An 18,845-nucleotide genomic window follows, 5' to 3' on the forward strand; every position below is an offset into this window, starting at 1 on the left:
TTTTTTTTTTACAGTTAACTAAGGAACGTAAAGGAAAAAACGGATTACGTATTTCAAGGATATTACAACTTAAGTCACTCAAGTAGGTTAATAGTAAGAGGCAAACCATAATTATGGCTGTCTTTGGTATGGTATCAGCCGTATCAGGCTTTATAAAAATCCGTTATTTATTGGATAAAGCTGTCATCGATAATATGGTGTTTCGCTGTCACTATAGAATTACGACTGCCATCTTATTTGTCTGCTGTATCATAGTAACTGCCAACAATTTAATTGGTAAGTCTTATAAATGCACTCAATGCTATATATATATATATATACAAATGTACAAGAGGAGCTCTCTCTGGTAACACAATCCATTACAATAATATAAACATAAATATATGCCACTGCAAATTGTTCATATAATATGTATATATGTATATATGTATGTATGTATACATATGTACATGGAAGGAGAAATGTACAAAAGTAAATATTACGGAAAGCAAATGAAATAATAAGCATTGGATATGTGAGAAATGAGTACAGAAGCATTAACACGTCTTCGTTTTCTCATTTCATGTAAATTTATTGAACGTTCACGACTTATTAAGCTTTCTATGTGATAATTAGTTTCACAATTACACAAGTATTTGTTGTTTATTTACATATACATGGGTACTAGAACGAATATATACATGTATGCATAATTTAACTTTTTGTACCTCATTCTACTAAAACCACAAACTGTCAAACATATTGTCACTTCAACTGAACGCCAAACTCATTTCAATATCCATAAGCGAGTGTAATATGATATCAAAAGACTGTAAAACTCATTCTCGTAATCGTAATCGTACCGTGTATACATATGTTTTAACTTTAAGTATTGATTTTTAATATCTACCGCTGAACGAAAGGTGGTCTGCACAAACTCTTTGCAATACTCACGAGGACGTTTCAGACAAATCTTATAAAGTGTGAATATTCCAATATCATAAAATCTGAATCGATCAAAGTATGTCCGTTCATCTATGTATAATGTCTGCGGTAAAGATAGTCAGTCTCCTGGTGACCGCAAAAATGAAGATATCGTTCATTGAAGGTTTTAGTCAAAGCACACGCCACACAGAATATAATAAACTGAAAACCAGTCTTCTGTTTAAATTTTATGCTCGTTACTCTTAAACTAGAATAAAGATAAGATTAAAGACGTCGACTTTTAGGAAAGAAGGTGGGTAGAAAAAATTCGGCCATAGCTGAATATAAGTTTTTTGTTCATTTCATATTTTTTTTAGTCAGATTTGTAACCGCAAAAATAAAAACGTTTGGATCAGCTATTTTCTTCTTCTTCTTCTTATTTTTTTTTTTCTTTTTAATGACCGCATTCGTATTTAATATTCAATCTTCAATAACACTGGTCAAGCTTATGATTGATATGATTTTCTGCAAGGGCAGATTATTATAATAAACTGACATAATTTCAACGCACTTATGAAATAAATCATTTTTCCGATTTATCATGAATAAATGTGTGAATCATCAAAACGGAAAAGTTAAATTCATCTCCAAGCGAAGTTTTAGATAATCATCATCGCAAACAAATCAACATGAATGAGATGAATATTTTTTGGGGATTTTGGAATTTTTCCAAGGAAATTGCAAACCGCTTAACTTCAATCCCTTAAGTAACTTTTTAGTAAATGCGAGACCTCAAAGTCATTATCAAATGTAATTTGCGTCCATAAGTGTAGAGCGTATGCGACATATTTCAATATTTAATCTTATTATTTTTTTTTTTTTTTTCACTCTTTAATGACACGTTTTATTGGAAAGCATTAATTAATACTACAATTGAAATTAAATTTGTTTTTTTTTTTTTTCTTTACATCAATAAAACCTTTTTAAAAACATATTTCCCAAATGTAATAATATTTTAATGGCCTTAAGCGATGAGAGCATTTTTACCAGTTTTACCGTTCTGTTGTTTGTTTCGTCCTTTAAACTCTCTAAATTTACTTAACGCTTAAAGTGTTTTTGTGGTTTTGTAAATTGAAAATTTTTTTATTTTTTTTTTCATTTTAGTCTCGACATTCATCCCTCCGTCGTTCTGTTATTGGTATTTTCAAATATGTAGAAATATTTATATGAAACTAACTACAACCTGTTACATGTTGAATAAAGCTAAACGTATACAATCATGTTAACGGATATAAAAATTTTATATAAATATATAAATTTATGTACAAATTTATATATTTAGTTCATTGTACATCTCGAAGTGATGTGAGATTTGTCGCCACTACATACAACGTGTAAAAATTCAGCATGAAAATCATACACACTGATTATGTGCTTATAGATATGGGAGATTTTCTCGAACACGAACACGAACACAATTTTATAGAAATTATATAAAAAATGCAAGAGACAAGGCTTGGCGTATATGGGCGATAAACTCATTGTGGTACAAGAGAGAAGATTTTTTTTTTTTTTTTTGATTTGAAAAGAATTCTTTAATGGTCAACATTAATCGTGGTTTAAAACGAATCAAAACTCATATTGTGGGCTATGGTTTACGATTAAATTGTCTAGATTAGGGTATAAGGCATTCATATAAGCACGTCGAAAAATTGGTCCAGTCCTAATCATGTCCTTGTATAAAATTTCATGAAAATATCTAAAAAATATTGGGCTATAGATGATATACAAGAGGAGAATCGAAGACGGACAGAGGGACTGACAAGCGTAAATCGACCCGAAAAGTGAATCTATTCTTAAGAATGAATCTAATTCAAGTTCTTTTTTTGGTGTTATATACATCCACACAAGCCCTATATAACCTTCGACCACAAACTGTGCCGGGCATGTTGTAAGAAACGAAAAACATATACGCAAATTTCTTAGTAGTTGATGCAGTATAGAAGTGTACGATATTTGAAACCATATTTTTTTCAATAGTTTGCAGGTAATTGCAATATAAATGAGAAAACATACTTTGCTTATTAGGCTAAATTATTGTTACATATTAGCTTTCGCTTTTAATAACCCTACGAAACGATTAGGATAATTTCAATACGGCATATATTACAAACGGATTTTCAATTTCATTTTATTATACCCTACATCAATTGTGGTATAGGGTGTATTAAGTTTGTGCGACGTATGTATGTAACACTCAGAAGGGCTTAAAATATACCCAACTTTTATTATACCAATCAATTCGGAATTATTTTCTGTTTCAGTACATTCGGTACAGTGACGTTCTTTGACCCGAGGACCACTTTTCCGACCAATTCTCGAAGATATTACAATTTTTAAAATTTCTCGACAAAAGTCTTTCAGCTTTTTAAATTGCTATTGCTTATTGGAAATTTCGATCGGCTGGGCAAATTTTTTTAAGCTTGCCTCTCTTATAATTAACCGTTGCTACGAAAACTGAATCTTTACATGGTAAGAGTATTAAATGGTGAAAATTATTTCATAATAGTAAATTGACAAAGAAATCATCTTTACCAAATTCGGACCACGCGGGGTCTATAAAGGGGTTCTCAAGAAATGTAAATACCTATACCCCAAAAAGGCCTACTAGCTAACGGTTTTTCATGAAAATTTGATTATGACAGTAATTTGACATAAAGATTAAGTGAACCAAATTAGAAACGCATCGCACTATTTCTTGGACCCTACAATGATAATTCTTTCTAGCGCGCTTACTATGATAGCATAAAATCAATAATGAGTTGCTTTAGTTGCGGAGCAATACTGCAACAAAAACAGAAAGTAATAAGCAGTTAAGAAATAATATTTCTAGAAGCCCTCTTTAGAACGATTTATTCGCAATGATTTTTCCCGCCATTCGAGATGTTTTCAATTTCAACTCAAGGCTACTTCTTCTTTCCTTCCTTCTCTATCTGTAATTTGTTCTGATTACAACGCGCAGCGAACAGAAAAATTTTGAAAAAAAAAAAAAATGTAATTTTGACAGTCTCTTACTGCAGGATCACAGAGCATTTTTCGCAGAAAGTTATGCCTACTAGTTTGGATTTGAATATATTTAAAATTAAAGCTGATGCAAGGCTGTTTTGCTGTAAAATCATTTAAGACGTCATAGTTGCTAATGAAACGTTACATTGCCCTCAACAGATTTTTAAAGATAATAAATTTTGTGAAATTATGTAAATGAATATAAACAAGTAAGAAAATTATAATCGATCGTGACCGAATCTCTTATGCCCAATAAGGTTACCTTAAAAAGGACTAAAAAAAAAAAAAGAAAAAAGTAAAAGAACTATATTTTCTTGCTCTACTATAGGAAGTGGACGTGGCAGATTTTTTTTTTCCATTTCCAAAATAAAAGTTTTTGTCGCATAGGCATGTGTTGTACGCGTGTTCTTTTCAAATTCTTTTGCAATTTCGTAGGCGAAATTTTCAAAAGGGGAGAATTGATGATGAACGGACGACTTTGAAATTGGCCTAGAATTTATATACCTCATCGGGTTGCTGGAACTCATAGAATATACGTGATTCATGAGTAATGAGCAAAAAGCCCATTGTCTATTCCTTTTGAAAAAAATTGGTGTTCTCGCTTCGCGTAGCATTGTAGGCGTGTCCATCTACTCATTTGACCCATTTTCAATATCAACTTGCTTTCAAGACCTTTCAATATTTCTATCAAATTTGATAAGTTCATTATTGAAGTCAGGCAGGCGAAGGTCTACAACAGACATCATACGTACGACGTACAGGAAGGAGATAATTACTTCCTCTTGGGCAAATGTTTTGACAAAATGAATATACCACCCCCTTGGCTTGCGGTGATGGGTATAAAAAAGAAAAAAACATCAATTAAGAGAAGTCATTGTTTTAAAAAAATCCAAGTTATTGTTTAAAATAAATTTTAATTAGTTTATAAATGAAATGTCATTTCCCCTGAAATCCAATTATATGATATTTTGTAAATTCTATTCAATAATTAAAGCAAATTTAATTTACTTTTTTATTCTGTGCATAAATTTAAAATTTTACTACACTTTAATATCACCTGCTTTTACTGCTTCAATCTTCGCAAATAGCAATTATAGTAAATATTTAAAGAAGACGCCACAAAACAAAAGTATGCTTCAAACATGTACTTGCAGCAACAAAGAACTTTACTTGAAATGATATAAAACAATAAATATTACAATAGCGCTTTGCAGTATCCTATATATGCATATATATGTATATAATATAACACATAGATATGTATAATTTTATATGGATGGATATCTTCTGTCTTCGTGTTCTTAGAGTTGTTTTTTTCTTTTTTTTGTATTACTTTTTATTCAACATACAATGCTTAAAATATTTTCTACGATTCATTACACTTTTGAGAGGCACGCAGGCAGGCAGGCAGGCAGGCATATGTTATTTTATGTTGTTTGAAAGACACCCACATGCTGTGACGAAATAAATGGATGCATCTATGTAAGCTTGAAGATGCTAACTTAGACTCATAGATATATATATATATATATATATATATGTGCAAATTACGTTCAGTAACTGTAGCAGCATAGTAAAGAGCTACGTTCCTGCTAAGAAGAATTTTGACTGTCCATCTATTTGGGTATATGGATAGAAAAGAAAAACTTGCTTTCATTATTATTATTATTATTATTATTGTGGGCGTGTTAGTTGACTTATTGACATCATTTGACATCATGTATTTTCGTCATAACATTCATAAGACATAAGTCTTATAAACGAAATAATTCCAGATACTTCGGTATTTATGACATTTTTTCAATTTTTCATTTTTTTTTTTTTTTTTGACTTTCTTAGCACACTTAAGGATGGATCGATCAACTTAATTAAGCCGAGTATGTTCAGTTTTTCAGCTCAATTCTTAGGATTCTTTTCTTTTTTACACTGCGATTATAAGCGGACATACAGACAGATGTGGCCCAAATATTCTTAATGAAGAATCGATATTTGCTTTGCCGATTTCTTGTAAATCTTTCTATTACAAATAGAAAGGGTCTGTCTCCCTTTTACAACAACAACATTAGAAGGTTTAATCTAAATGGATTATAAGCAAACTTAAAGTGAACTTAACTTTAGATTTATAATAAAATGTAAGCTTAACTAACTAACTGTATTTGATGCGACGAGAGAGAACGTTTGCATGGGGAGATTGCGATTTGATGCTTTGCAAATTGGATACGCTTGCAAAAATTTCACTCTATATTACCATTTTAATAATAATAATAATAATAATCATAGAAAATGATGAGTGACGTTGTCATGCATTTTGACAAGATTGCTTTTATTAAGAAGAACACAACCCCGTAGATAAATGAAGATTGTTTTTATTAAATAAAGTTACTTATTACTTATGATGCAGTTGAACTTTGCAGTTCAAATGTTTAACTGACTGACTACTAATGTACACGTAATTGCATCCATAGACAATAATCCTAAGCTCATGAACTAACATTTACCACTAATTCCAACGTTTAATTGAGATTTTCTTCCATCTAAGGATGTGTGTGTGTGTATGTGTATGTGTGTGTGCAGCAAATGCTTTAAATCATTATAAAATATTATCAAAGATAACGAAATTGTTTGTGAAAATCAAACATTGTTTCGCAATTAATTGTTTACGAACGCATGCATTTGCATTCGATTTCACACACACACACACACACACACACCTCACACTATTATTATTGTTTGTTTTCTTTACCCACAACTAGCAAGTAATTATTATTATCTTGCTTAAATTCCACATACATATTAGAAATTTTATGCTCTTGGGCAATGCTTATGACAACTTGTATCGATCACTTTTTCAGTTTGGAGATCATATATTGGACGTACGGTGCGGTACAGTAACATTTATGTGGAAATTTCTCCCGAAATCAATTTTAGATCGAGTCTTAAATGTCTAGCAACTCAAGAAGATAAATAATAATTAGAAGATTTTTTAATTGCAAAGGCAGTGCAACTTAGACGGACCTAACAAATATTTTCGTATATAATTTGGTAACTTTGCGAACGACTTCTTTCAATTGGTTTTTGCGGTCAATTTTTTAAAGTTTATACTATGTAATGGAAACTAAGGACAAACTTTGCAACATTTCAGTTTTTCATCTTTTTTTCTTACAAGCTTTAGGTTTGAAACGCACAGAAAAATAGAAAAAAAGAGTAGGTCGACTAAGAATCTTGCTAGAGACACCATAAAGTTTTTTGTTTAAAGGCGATTTTAAAAATGTTTTACTTTTACATTCACACAATAACAATTTTTTCATTTTTCCTCTGGGTGGACGGTAATAAAAGTAAGAGGAAACACAAAACCTATTTTTTTTTTTATAAATTTCGAAAATGAATTTTAATAATATTTAGTACATATGCAACGAGCCAATACAAGAGCCTAAACTTCTTCCAAATTTACTTTACATGTTTAAAATAAATCTATCATTAATTAATTTCTAGCATCGAAAAATAGCTTAAAAATCTGAATTGAAAGAAATGATGAGAGAGTGTTACAAATGACGTAGATATTTACATCTGTTAAGCATAAACATCTATAATTATTTGGCGAAGAGATCAAAAATAGATATATATTCGGTGTATGCAGATATCATGATCGACTGTCTATAGTCTCCTTATCAGAAGATTTATTAATTCAAACAAGAGTTTTTAGAGCTTTCATGATTTAGGATCAATCAGGGTCACCGGAAATCAACAAGTAATTGCAAAGTGCGACTGTTATGTCGGCACACCCGAGTTCAACCCTCAGTGCGGTAAACTATACTTTAATTATGATCGATAACTGTAGGGTGTATTAGGTCGCGGTAAACACATATCACTTACCGAGCGAATAGAGGCCGTTCAGCCTGAGGTTAGTTCCGCTCTTTTCGTCTTCACACTTCTTTCTAACTATCACCGTTTTACACTTCTAGTAGACATCTCCTAAGTGATTGGCCAAAAAAAAACAAAAAAAGGAAAATCTTTAATATTTGGAGTCCTTAGGGAATTTCCTCGAAAGTAGAGAAAAACAAGTTCCGAAACGTTAAACTTTTTCGGACTAGAAGTAGGATGTATTGCATTGCATGTATGAGTAGAGTTGCATTCTCGTCACGATCTTCAAAAATTTCTGTTTACAAAAAATGCGCCCCAGAAACACTATCTCCCCTCAAAAGAAAGCAAAGGCGTATTAAAAACCTCGGAAGATACTTTAGTTAGTTTTGATTTTTGGTTTTTTTCTGTGGTTTTAGAAAACATAAATTTTCAATATTATAATTTCAATTTTACATATAGAGTAAATGAATTTTTTTTTTTGACATCTTTTTACTATAATTCCAGGTGATCCGATATCATGCATAAATGATGGCTCCATACCTATGCATGTAATTAATACCTTTTGCTGGATTACTTATACGTTCTCGATACCGGGGCAACAGCATAGGCAAATTGGTACTGAGGTAGCTGCTCATGGTTTGGGTAATGAATTCGGTCAAGAGAAACGATATCATAGCTATTATCAATGGGTACCTTTCGTATTGTTTTTCCAGGTAATCAAATGAATTTTTTAAGAGAGAACAGCGATAAAAAAATTGATGAAATTTTAATATAATTTTAAGGGTCTTTTATTCTATTTGCCGCATTGGATTTGGAAAAGTTTAGAAGATGGGAAAATGCGTTCGATTACTGACGGTTTACGTGGCTTAATTACTATGCCCGAAGATTATGGGAAAGAGCGAACAAATCGTATCATTAAATATTTAATCGATAGTTTAAATTCTCATGCCAGCTATTCATTTGCTTACTATTTTTGTGAAGCTTTGAATTTTGCCAACGTTATACTTAATATATTTTTGGTGGATAAATTTTTGGGTGGTGCTTTCATGACCTATGGTACCGATGTTATAAAATTCTCTAATATGGATCAAGATAAACGTTACGATCCGATGATTGAAATATTTCCACGTTTAACGAAATGTACCTTTCATAAATTTGGCCCTGGCGGCTCGCCGCAACGTCACGATACATTATGCGTATTGGCTTTAAATATTTTAAATGAGAAGATTTATATATTTTTATGGCAAGTTAAAATGAAATTCAACTCAAAAAAAAAAAATAAAATATATATATATATAAATATATTTTTCCAATATTTATTTAAATACTTCTTTTAGGTTCTGGTTTATTATTTTATCAGTTATTACCGGTGTGGCATTAATATATTCATTTATGGTGATTACGATGCCAACAACGCGAGAAACTATTATTAAACGTTCCTATCGCTCGGGTCAAAGTAAAGAGATCTCGGGCTTAATCAGACGTTTAGATGTAAGTATTTTTCAATTTATTGATGATTATCTTTTTTATGTTTTAATTTTATTTTTTGTTTTTTTTTTAGATTGGTGACTTTTTGATATTACATTTCTTGGGTCAAAATGTCACCAGAAAAGTCTATTGTGAAATGATACAAGAACTATGCAATTTATTGGGCAATTCTAGAACGCCTTCAGCCCCGTCTACACTAGAGATGCATCCAATTTATCCGCAAGTTGATAATTTCGGCAAAGAAACTGAAACATAAATTCATGTAAACTTTACGATAAGGCATCGCGTATCAAGCATTGCAATTGGCATTCCATAGCTGCTGTCAAACGCATACATATTAAAAAAAATATTAAAAAGAATAAAAAAAAAAAAAAAAAATCGGAGAGAAAAATTAGGTTACGATCGAATATCCTAGTAGCTACCGTAAATTGTTATTTAAAAAAAAAACTCATTTATTCATCATAGAAGTAGGGGCTCTTTACGAATAAAAATGCCATTAAGGAATGCTTACATATATAAGGTGTTAAATGCAAAAATATAGTATAGTCTGGGTTACTTTTTGTGAAGGAAACCCGTACAGAGTGTAAAGTGTAGAATTATAATAATCCCGATTTATTTCGAGTTATCGAAACTCAATTTTCCATATCAATCAATCTGACAACTCTCTTTAAATTATAAAATATATATTAATGGACGCGCTTCTCCGATAAATCACATTTTTTTGGCAATTTCTTAAAGAGAATATTTTTTGCACATATCTGTCTGATCCCTAATAAATTCAACTAACAGACGGCCGGATGGACGTGTACTGGTCAATTCAAAAAAATTTCATTCGTAGACATCTGCCAAAATAATTTAATTCTTGCTATTCTCTTATTCATATTTTTTAAGGATTTTAAGATGAAAAGTTAAATTTCAAATCTTGTCGGATATTATGTTTGAAAGGAATTTTTAAAACGGCAAAGGACTGTAATTGTAGATTTGTGTGCAGTCTTTATTTCATTTTGGCTTTTCTGAGATCCGCGAGAACAGTGCAATTGATATCTTAACGAGTGTGACGAAACAATCTTAAAAATTTTTTTTTTTTTTTAAATTAATGTTAGTGTAAAAAAAAAAAAATCACTACTAATTAATATGAAAAATTATTTAATAAACGCCATTTTTAGATTTAAGAATTTTTAATGTTAATCCATTAGTGCCTGCGTTTTGGCTTTTTCCCCCTTTTTTTTTTTTAAATCCTATGGTCAACTGATTGATGATAGATGATGGAGAGAAAAAATAAAAGGGGAGGAAGAGGCTTAAAGGAGTATTTATCTTTGGGCATTAATGGTTCGATTTCATATTAAATTTAATATACGTCAAATATGCATTTTACATAAGTTTCGATTTATATATAAATATGCAAAATGCAAAAAAATTTATAATCTTGAATAGTAGCTAAGTTTTATAAAATTTTAAATGATTTACTACTTTAAATGTGAAAAGTAAAAACAAAAAGTATTGTGATTATGCTAAAAAAAAAAACACATAATATAACAACATTTTTCAATTATTATTATTTTTTTTTCTTTTTTTGAATTTTTTATAATAAATATGTATGTACGTTTTTTACATTTAAAAATAATTGATCTTTAATATCACTAACCTGTTGCCCCAATCAATTTTCGATACGACGGTCATTTGTAATTCTAAAGTTTGATCTTGTGTTAACGTTGCACCCAGTAATTCGCGTCTGCTCTCCAATATCGAAAGCATTACTTTACGTAATGTATTAAATTTATATGCTTCACGATCCTGAAATATGAATAAATCGATATTTTAACTATATTTAGGTACTAAGAACAATGCAGCATACCACGAATAATTTCTTCCATATTTCCGACCATTCCCGTAATACTTGTGTACACTCAGCAACAACTGGGTCAATTTTCGTTAAATCTTTCACATGTATATAAGTTTTTGGAAATATGCCTACAGCCCGGGATTTCCGCGGGCAAGTGCCACGAAACCATTTTGGACATTCTTCTAATATTTCTACGGAATCACCAACGTCCAGAGGAAGACCAAATTTAACATCGCCATGCCAATTGTGTAGCGCTGGAAAATTATTAATTATTAATAAAAATTCATTTATTAATATAATAATAAAATACAAAGGAAAAATGATCAATGTAATAGTGCAGGACGTTGAAGAGAATTAAGATAAACGTTTTCATACAATAGATTGGTCTTAGCAAGCATAAAACATGCATTGGTTCGGTTGCTCGAAATCGAGCAAACAACACTTTGCCCTTTGTTTGTTGGCCGACAGCAATTCTACAGTCAAAACATTTTTCAAACGAAATGCTTTTCAAGTAAAATGCTATAAACTCTCTATTTGTTATGGCGAGTCCCGAAACCACAATTATAGAGCTTGTTCAATATCAATGACCATTAATCGGTCCCTGGTTGTTTTAAAATACATCCAATAAAGACACGGCTCCTGTTTGTTAAACATTGTCGGCAAAAAAAAAAAAAAAAAAAAAAAGCGAACATATTTTCTTTTGTTCGCTACATCTACTAACCAAGAATAGGATAATTTTGTAATCGAGATATAGCATAAGAGATCCCCTAATAATGCTGAATATATACTTAAGCAGTGTTCTAATCTATTCAAGCAGATTTAATTAAACCTTTTTGTTCGTCCGTCTTTCTCTCTGCTTGTAGGTAGTCTTCCTAATTTCATAAAAATCGTAAGTCAATTTGATTTATATCTCATTTACAGATAAGCAGAAAGTACTGTATTATTACATTTAATCTTCTCGAGAATCAAGTATAAGGCGGAAAATTTCAAAAATCGTTTAACATTCACGCAATTTTAATCTTTACAAATAAACCTTTAAAGATATCGAAAAACTTTTTGCGAAACAGTTCAACGACATTAATATTTTAATTTATATAACTGCTGTTAATGTAAAGGCAAACTTCTGCATAAAGTGCTTGAACATTTTTAATGATAAAGAAATGATAAAATTATGTATATAACTAAATCTTAAAAAGTATGCTTAAATGAGGCACAATAATAATAATAATGATGATGATGATGATGATGATGATAATCAAATTGAATAATTAAATTGTTTAAGTCCAAGTCTTTTAATATCGAACTCCCAGTTTAGCAAAGCTTCTTATGATTAATTAATTTTGAGAGTGTAGTCAGTCAAGAGTCCTTGATTAATAGCATCGTACTTAATTACTAATAAAGTTGATAATTCATTCATTTGAAAATTCATTCACTTCATAGATAATTCATTCATTTGAAAATGATTTCTATAAAGAATTCCTTGATGTTAAGAAAAGAAGAGATTTTCGAGTTTTAATCAGAGCCTCGGTGTTAATTATTTTCTAAGGCCAGCTTTCTGCGAAGATATCAAATTGAAAAAGTCGTCCAAAAAGAAAAATATCAAATTTTTGTTGGAGTGCCATTTCCAGAGAAGCCCTTTGCCAAGAGCAGGCGATATTTTCTAGCTTGAGAGTACCAAGCTTTGTAAACGGGCGACTTTGTGGTGATTGGTTTCCTTCGAAATACCAAATTTCAAACCTTCATCTCATAAAAGAAATATTCCCAAGTCCGTTTTTCGTGAGACACTGTGATATGTCTTGCAATCGCGCTATTGAAAAGCCAGATCAGCGAAATTCGCTTTCGGAAGAATTTCTACTCAATTTCTATTTTATGTTTTTAACGAAAAAAGAAAACACCGCCTAACCGTGAATACGTTATTTCAATGTTCTCGTCTTTGCCTATTCAAATATATTGCTATTGATTAAAGACTACAAAACCACTATTCAAAGTTGTTTGCCAACTTCAATTTTTATTGCCAATTATATAGGCTGGCTATCATTGTATAAATATTGGAATTTTCAAAAGTATGTCACAAACATGTATTAAGGATGCAAACGAAAAGATCTTGAAAAAAAAAAAAAAATTTCCTAAGAAAAGTTAGAATACACTCTCTAGAATACTTTAGATTTTAGATAAAATATTTTATAACACTTTCACGTTGTAATAGTTCCTAATATACATGCTTGCTTGCTTGCTTGCTGCTTCTATATCCCTTTAAGGAATTTGGATTATTTGAATTTTAATTTCGTATAAAATGAATGGGTAAAGAAAGCCGCAAAGGAAATGCAAAATTAATAGCCTGAATTTAACAAACGCCAAACTGTTTCCTAATGGGGCAAATTTTCAAGGAATTTTAGCTATTTAACTCAAACATGTGATTCTGTTTTGATAATATATTAAAACATCATTCCATTCTGTTTGCCAACCAGCTTATGTGTGCCAGCATAATATGCATTTTAAGTCAAGTGAAGTGAAGCAGATAAACGATGATGCCAAAGCAGTGTGAATACAATAACTGAGTAATCTTGAAAAAAAAAACGAAAAAAAAAAAACTTTTATATAAGTGTATAACTATTGTTGCTCTGTGTGTATGTGTGTGTTTGTGTGTGCATATGAGTGAGGGGAGAATTGAAATAGAAACAAATACGAATAAAGACAAAACCGAAAGAGTAAGGGGCGAGAAGGAGCCTAAACATATCGTAATATTAAAAGAAAGAAAAAAAAAAAAAGAAGAAGAAGAAATCTACATAAAGGCACCATATGCTGCTAGATGTAGTGATAAAAATGAAGAGAACAAAAGACCGAAAAAGGAAAACAACAAAAAATGAAAAACAATAAAAAAAAAAAATAAATAAAAGAAACGACGAGTAAAAATAATAAAAAGAGACTAAGCTTCCTGTTTTAAAGCTTAGTTAATGTGTTCTCCTCTCCTACTTCTCATTTCACCCACATATGGAAAACTTACATCAATTTTGCCATTCCATTTGTAACGCACATGAAGAAAATTTTACATTATTGATGAGGGTGAGATGAGATCCTGATAGCATTTACCATACATTCGCCTGCTTATACGTTTGGCTCTGTGTATGTTCGTTCATCCCTAAAATCTTTGCAAAGCTGTAATTTAAAGCACGCACTAATAGTTCTGTTTTATTATGCAGTTGCAACTTTTTCACAAGCAGAACAATAATACTTTAAAGTGCAAAAAAAAAAAAAAAAAAAAAAAAAAAAAAAAAAAAAAAAAAAAAATGAAGAAAGGGAAAATTTGAGTGAAAGCTGAAAGGAAGAAAATAACATATCATCCAAGACTGTGGGCCATCAGCCTACGAAAAGAAGCTACATTTATACATTAACCTGAGACAATAGTATTGACTAATAGTGTTCAGAATTCTCGCCTCACGAAAAGACGACACTGTGGTAAGCAAATCACAAGATGTCTAAGGTATATATTAACTGCCTTCTGTTCAGGCTGTGCTATACAATTCATAACGTATCCGTGTACTTACTAACGCAACATTCGATTTAGTCATCGCTTCTTATCCGTTCGTTCTCGCGGTCATTTTACAAGCTCTAAAAGTCGCAAACTTATTTATAGCTTAGTTCAAGAAAATAGGTTTAAAAAATAATCGGTTGCTATGCGACATAAAAACAAGTACCCAGTTAAGCCGGAAAAAATGATTAAACCAATGCTATATCGCCTGTAGCAGCTTGAAATCTGCAGCAATTACTTGCCGATGCCATGTAAAATACTTATCGGCCAAATGATATATTTATGATTAAGAAAATGCTCTTTTATGCCAAGCACGTGGTGAGTATCCAAAATTCGCCCTAAGCGAGTATAATTCTTTTTTTTTTTTGATTTGCTTTTTATTTTTTTCCTTTTATCTTGTCCTTCTTTCGCTACTGGTTTTTGCATGCCAAACAAACAAACGCAAACTTTATTGGATACTAAGCATGATGACAGTCGGTGCCATATTGGCGTATGGTTACGAATATATGAGCTTAACGTGTTGTTGCATTAAAAACGTTGTGCAATTGCGGACACATAAAAATATTACACGTATATAAACGACATTGACTTATGTTTTTTTTTTTTTTTTCCAGTACCAGAGTACACTTTAACTCATAAGCTTTAGCTTTAGTTGTGTGACTTTTTAGCACAGGCATGAACGGGTACTTTGCCCTAAAAGTAACTTCAATCAAACCTTAAGGCTTGCAACAACAAGATTCCGTTTAGTGAGAACTTAACATAAAAGGAAAAACGTTAAAGAGTTGAAAGTATACACCTATAAACGTGCTGTCATACATTTCTCTATATATGTATATACATATATAAACATATATATATATATATATATATATATATATATTTATTCAACACATAAAAAACTAACAAAACAAAAAGCGCGAATGAATGCATTACTAAGGAAGCACACGTACAAAACACTATTCTCTTGTTCATCTAAATAAAATGGTATATGTGCGAAGGAAGAGTTTATAAGTGTGAGTTCGTGTGCACAGAAGTCATCACTTTGGTAATTAAATGCATTCACTTAACTTGAGCTGGCGCTGTTGCCGGCACCATTACCCTGAAATGGAGCAAAAAAAAAAAAATAAAAAAAAATAAAAAAAATAATAAAAGATATAATAAAAAAAAAAACAAAATTGTATGAAGCATTTTATTTAGATGTTTCCCTATGATAGACAGACAGACAGACTTATAGACAGTCAGGTTGCCGGTGGACAGACAGACATCAAGGCATCCTACTGGCTATTGTTTGCTATGTTGACTACAAAAGTTCGCCCATACACCGTTGTCTGCGTTATGCATCGTCAACGTCATCATCACAGCTCATTACACAAGTGTTAAATTTTATAAACATATTTCTTAACATTTAAATGAAAATTATAATTTAATTTAACGAGTTATTAACCCGTAATGCGAAACGATATGAACTTAACATGGTAAACATAACATCCTCCAAAGTGAAAAATAAATAGTCAGTTCTCATAAAATGCTAAACAAACAAAAACAATATGAATCAACTAACTGTTTCTCATGGGGTAATAAAATAAATTTCTAAAACATTATATGGGTATTGAGTATAACAATAAAAGCCACTTTACTAAAATCAAAAATAAGTAAAATAAAAAATTCCACGCAGATGGACTTTATTTACTAATATATAATCACAAGAAATGTCACCTATCAAAGCGTTCAAATCAAATGCAAATCGTAATCCATACCTCGAAGGAGAATTTCATTTAAAGAATTGTGAGATACAAGAAATCTTTGTCTTTCGAAATGCCACTGGGTTATCGGATCTAATATCCGAAAATAACTAATACGATTGTGATTAAATACTTAAAGCAACAATTTCAAAGCCCCATCTCATCATCATATATATATATATATATATATATATATCGAAGAACCTTCGTGGTAAATTCTGTCGAAAAATAGATTACATTCTACTTTGGTCGCAAAGTTAACTTTTACTTTGCTTTGCTTAAGTGACAATTCGTAGTTATGTTCTTCCTACGATCTAATACGATATTTTGTTTGCCTATGTTTCTCTAACTCATTTACATACATACATAATATTTTCTAAATACTAAGAATAACTTTGTTCTTCGTTAGAGCTTAGCCTACGAATCTTTAAAGCCTGCAAGCATGTAAAACGTATTTATATATGTACATGTATTTAAGCCTATACCGCAATAAAGTTTTTCATGTCGTTTATTATTTTCAAATGCATATGACTGCATAATGTTGTTACATGACGTGACATATCATCATTACCATCTATATAATCGTTAATCAGAACGTCAGTAATAGAAGTAGGAAAAGAAACCTCGATCTTTTATTTAAGTGAAAGTGTATGTAGTATATAAACGTCTATGTAAAATTTATTAAGGAATTACATAAATATATTTATAATGCGACAGGAAATTGAATTAAAAGTTATGTTAAGAATTGTTAATTACTTAGCAGTGTTATCATTTAAACGCACATCATCAAACAGAAATTATAAACAATATACGTTGACAGCACAAAACGATTTATAATTTTATAAAACTTACATTGAAAAGCTGTACATATATATATATAATAAATGAATAAACGAATACAGGCTAAAATTATTAAAGCAGACCATCTCTAGAATAAATTCACAAATGTCTTTCTATCCGTTTCAATTGCCTTTCAAGGTCCTATATTGTTCTACCATTTGTGAAACATTATTAGTGTACAAAGACATTCTTAAAAGACTTTAAAGAAAAAAAACAAAAAAGGGAAAAGTTATTCCTATCCTAGAAATAGGTTTACTCAGGTCTGCTATTTGTCGGTATTATTGAAATACAACTTTTTTGACAAACCTTATGGAGTACCTTGATGGGTCACTTTGTTTCTATTTTGTGCTTAAACATTTTCGCCGAAACTATTGGCAGATTGATGTGATATTCTAACGTAAGGACACTTATGCGACAAATCAAACGAGAAACACTCAAGTCGCGACAATAAACACCATAGCACTTTCTTCATATCACTCATATAACCTCTCTTCACGAAAACATATCAATATGATCATAAGTTATTCTTCTTACTTCGTCCCAATGGCGTAGGGAATGTTACCTACATGGTGACGGTCAGATAGAAGTGAAAAAAGAGAGCAAGATAGCCAAAGAGTGGCTGCAGCCTAGTGGATGCTCGTCCTCCAATCGTTCATTGTTACGCCTGCTAAGTATTATCCAAGCTAAACTGTACTTAAGTAGTCGTGATTCTTATCTACCTAGGGATGTCCCTGCGCTATTCGCATAACACGGTCACGGTCAGAAAAAAGTGAGAAAAGAGAAAGAAGCAAATAGCAGGTGGAAGTGTGCCCAATTGGTAAGTTTCATGCTTTTGTTGAGCAACTCCACTATAACTGCGTAAAACTAAGAGGATAAGTAAAATCTACCGCATTCAGATTTGAACCAGCGAACACTGACTTGCTAGTTATGACTACCCATGCCGATAATGGCACACTAAATATGGACTCAAACACGGAAAAACATTTCTGCAAAAAAAAAGGCAAAAACCAGAGGTTGCATTGAATTTGTCTGTCCGTCTTATCTAATACGCATTTTATGATTCTTCTATTGGCGAATGTAGATGTAGATGTTTTGTAATGTGCTTGTTTACACATCTACATACATATGTTTATATAATCCATGGTGTTAGTAAATTCGTTTAATGGTATATAATTTAATTTTTAATTAAGTAAATGAACATTTAACTGAGTCATTATTTTGTATTCTTTTGTGTACACATGTTAACATAAATGACTTTAACGCAAATTTCCTTCAGTTTTAAAATGTAAATTATTTCAAAGGGTTAACATATTGCTTAAATAACAAAGTAGCGCGTAGCTCTCTTGTGAATTAATTGTATGCATTCTCAGAAGCAACTTTAAATGGCTGTCTAAGCGCTCAGTTGCCGGCTTTAATTTATGCAGATGTACTTCTGAACACAAAAATGTAGTTCGGTGTAATTTGTGACAAGTGGAGGAAAACAAGTGGAACAACAATAATTACAATTAGTAAACTAACGAAATAATATGGGTCAGCTAGAGAGTCTTTTGTTTGATGCCAATGATAAAAAAAA

General features: G+C 31.0%; 2 protein-coding genes across 5 annotated transcripts in view; one reads left to right on the plus strand and one right to left on the minus strand.

Annotated features, from left to right (window-relative positions):
* The window catches only part of LOC119635160 (innexin inx3), a 21,678-nt gene extending 11,924 nt beyond the window's left edge, over positions 1–9,754 (plus strand). For all 3 annotated transcript variants that reach the window (XM_038029789.1, XM_038029787.1, XM_038029788.1), the window contains exons 2-6: positions 15–276; positions 8,335–8,543; positions 8,613–9,073; positions 9,168–9,321; positions 9,392–9,754. In XM_038029789.1, coding sequence (XP_037885717.1) covers positions 114–276; positions 8,335–8,543; positions 8,613–9,073; positions 9,168–9,321; positions 9,392–9,574 — 1,170 coding nt within the window. In that variant the 5' untranslated portion in view covers positions 15–113 and the 3' untranslated portion in view covers positions 9,575–9,754. The remainder of the gene's footprint in view (positions 1–14; positions 277–8,334; positions 8,544–8,612; positions 9,074–9,167; positions 9,322–9,391) is intronic.
* The window catches only part of LOC119635159 (dedicator of cytokinesis protein 3), a 68,297-nt gene that overhangs the window by 30,826 nt on the left and 18,626 nt on the right, over positions 1–18,845 (minus strand). For both annotated transcript variants that reach the window (XM_038029786.1, XM_038029784.1), the window contains exons 2-3: positions 11,174–11,415; positions 10,964–11,112 (exon numbers count right to left, since the gene is read on the minus strand). In XM_038029786.1, the coding sequence (XP_037885714.1) occupies positions 10,964–11,112; positions 11,174–11,415 (391 nt within the window). The remainder of the gene's footprint in view (positions 1–10,963; positions 11,113–11,173; positions 11,416–18,845) is intronic.

Source organism: Glossina fuscipes, unplaced genomic scaffold (assembly GCF_014805625.2).
Source record: "Glossina fuscipes isolate IAEA_lab_2018 unplaced genomic scaffold, Yale_Gfus_2 3, whole genome shotgun sequence".
Taxonomy (NCBI): Eukaryota; Metazoa; Arthropoda; class Insecta; order Diptera; family Glossinidae; genus Glossina; species Glossina fuscipes.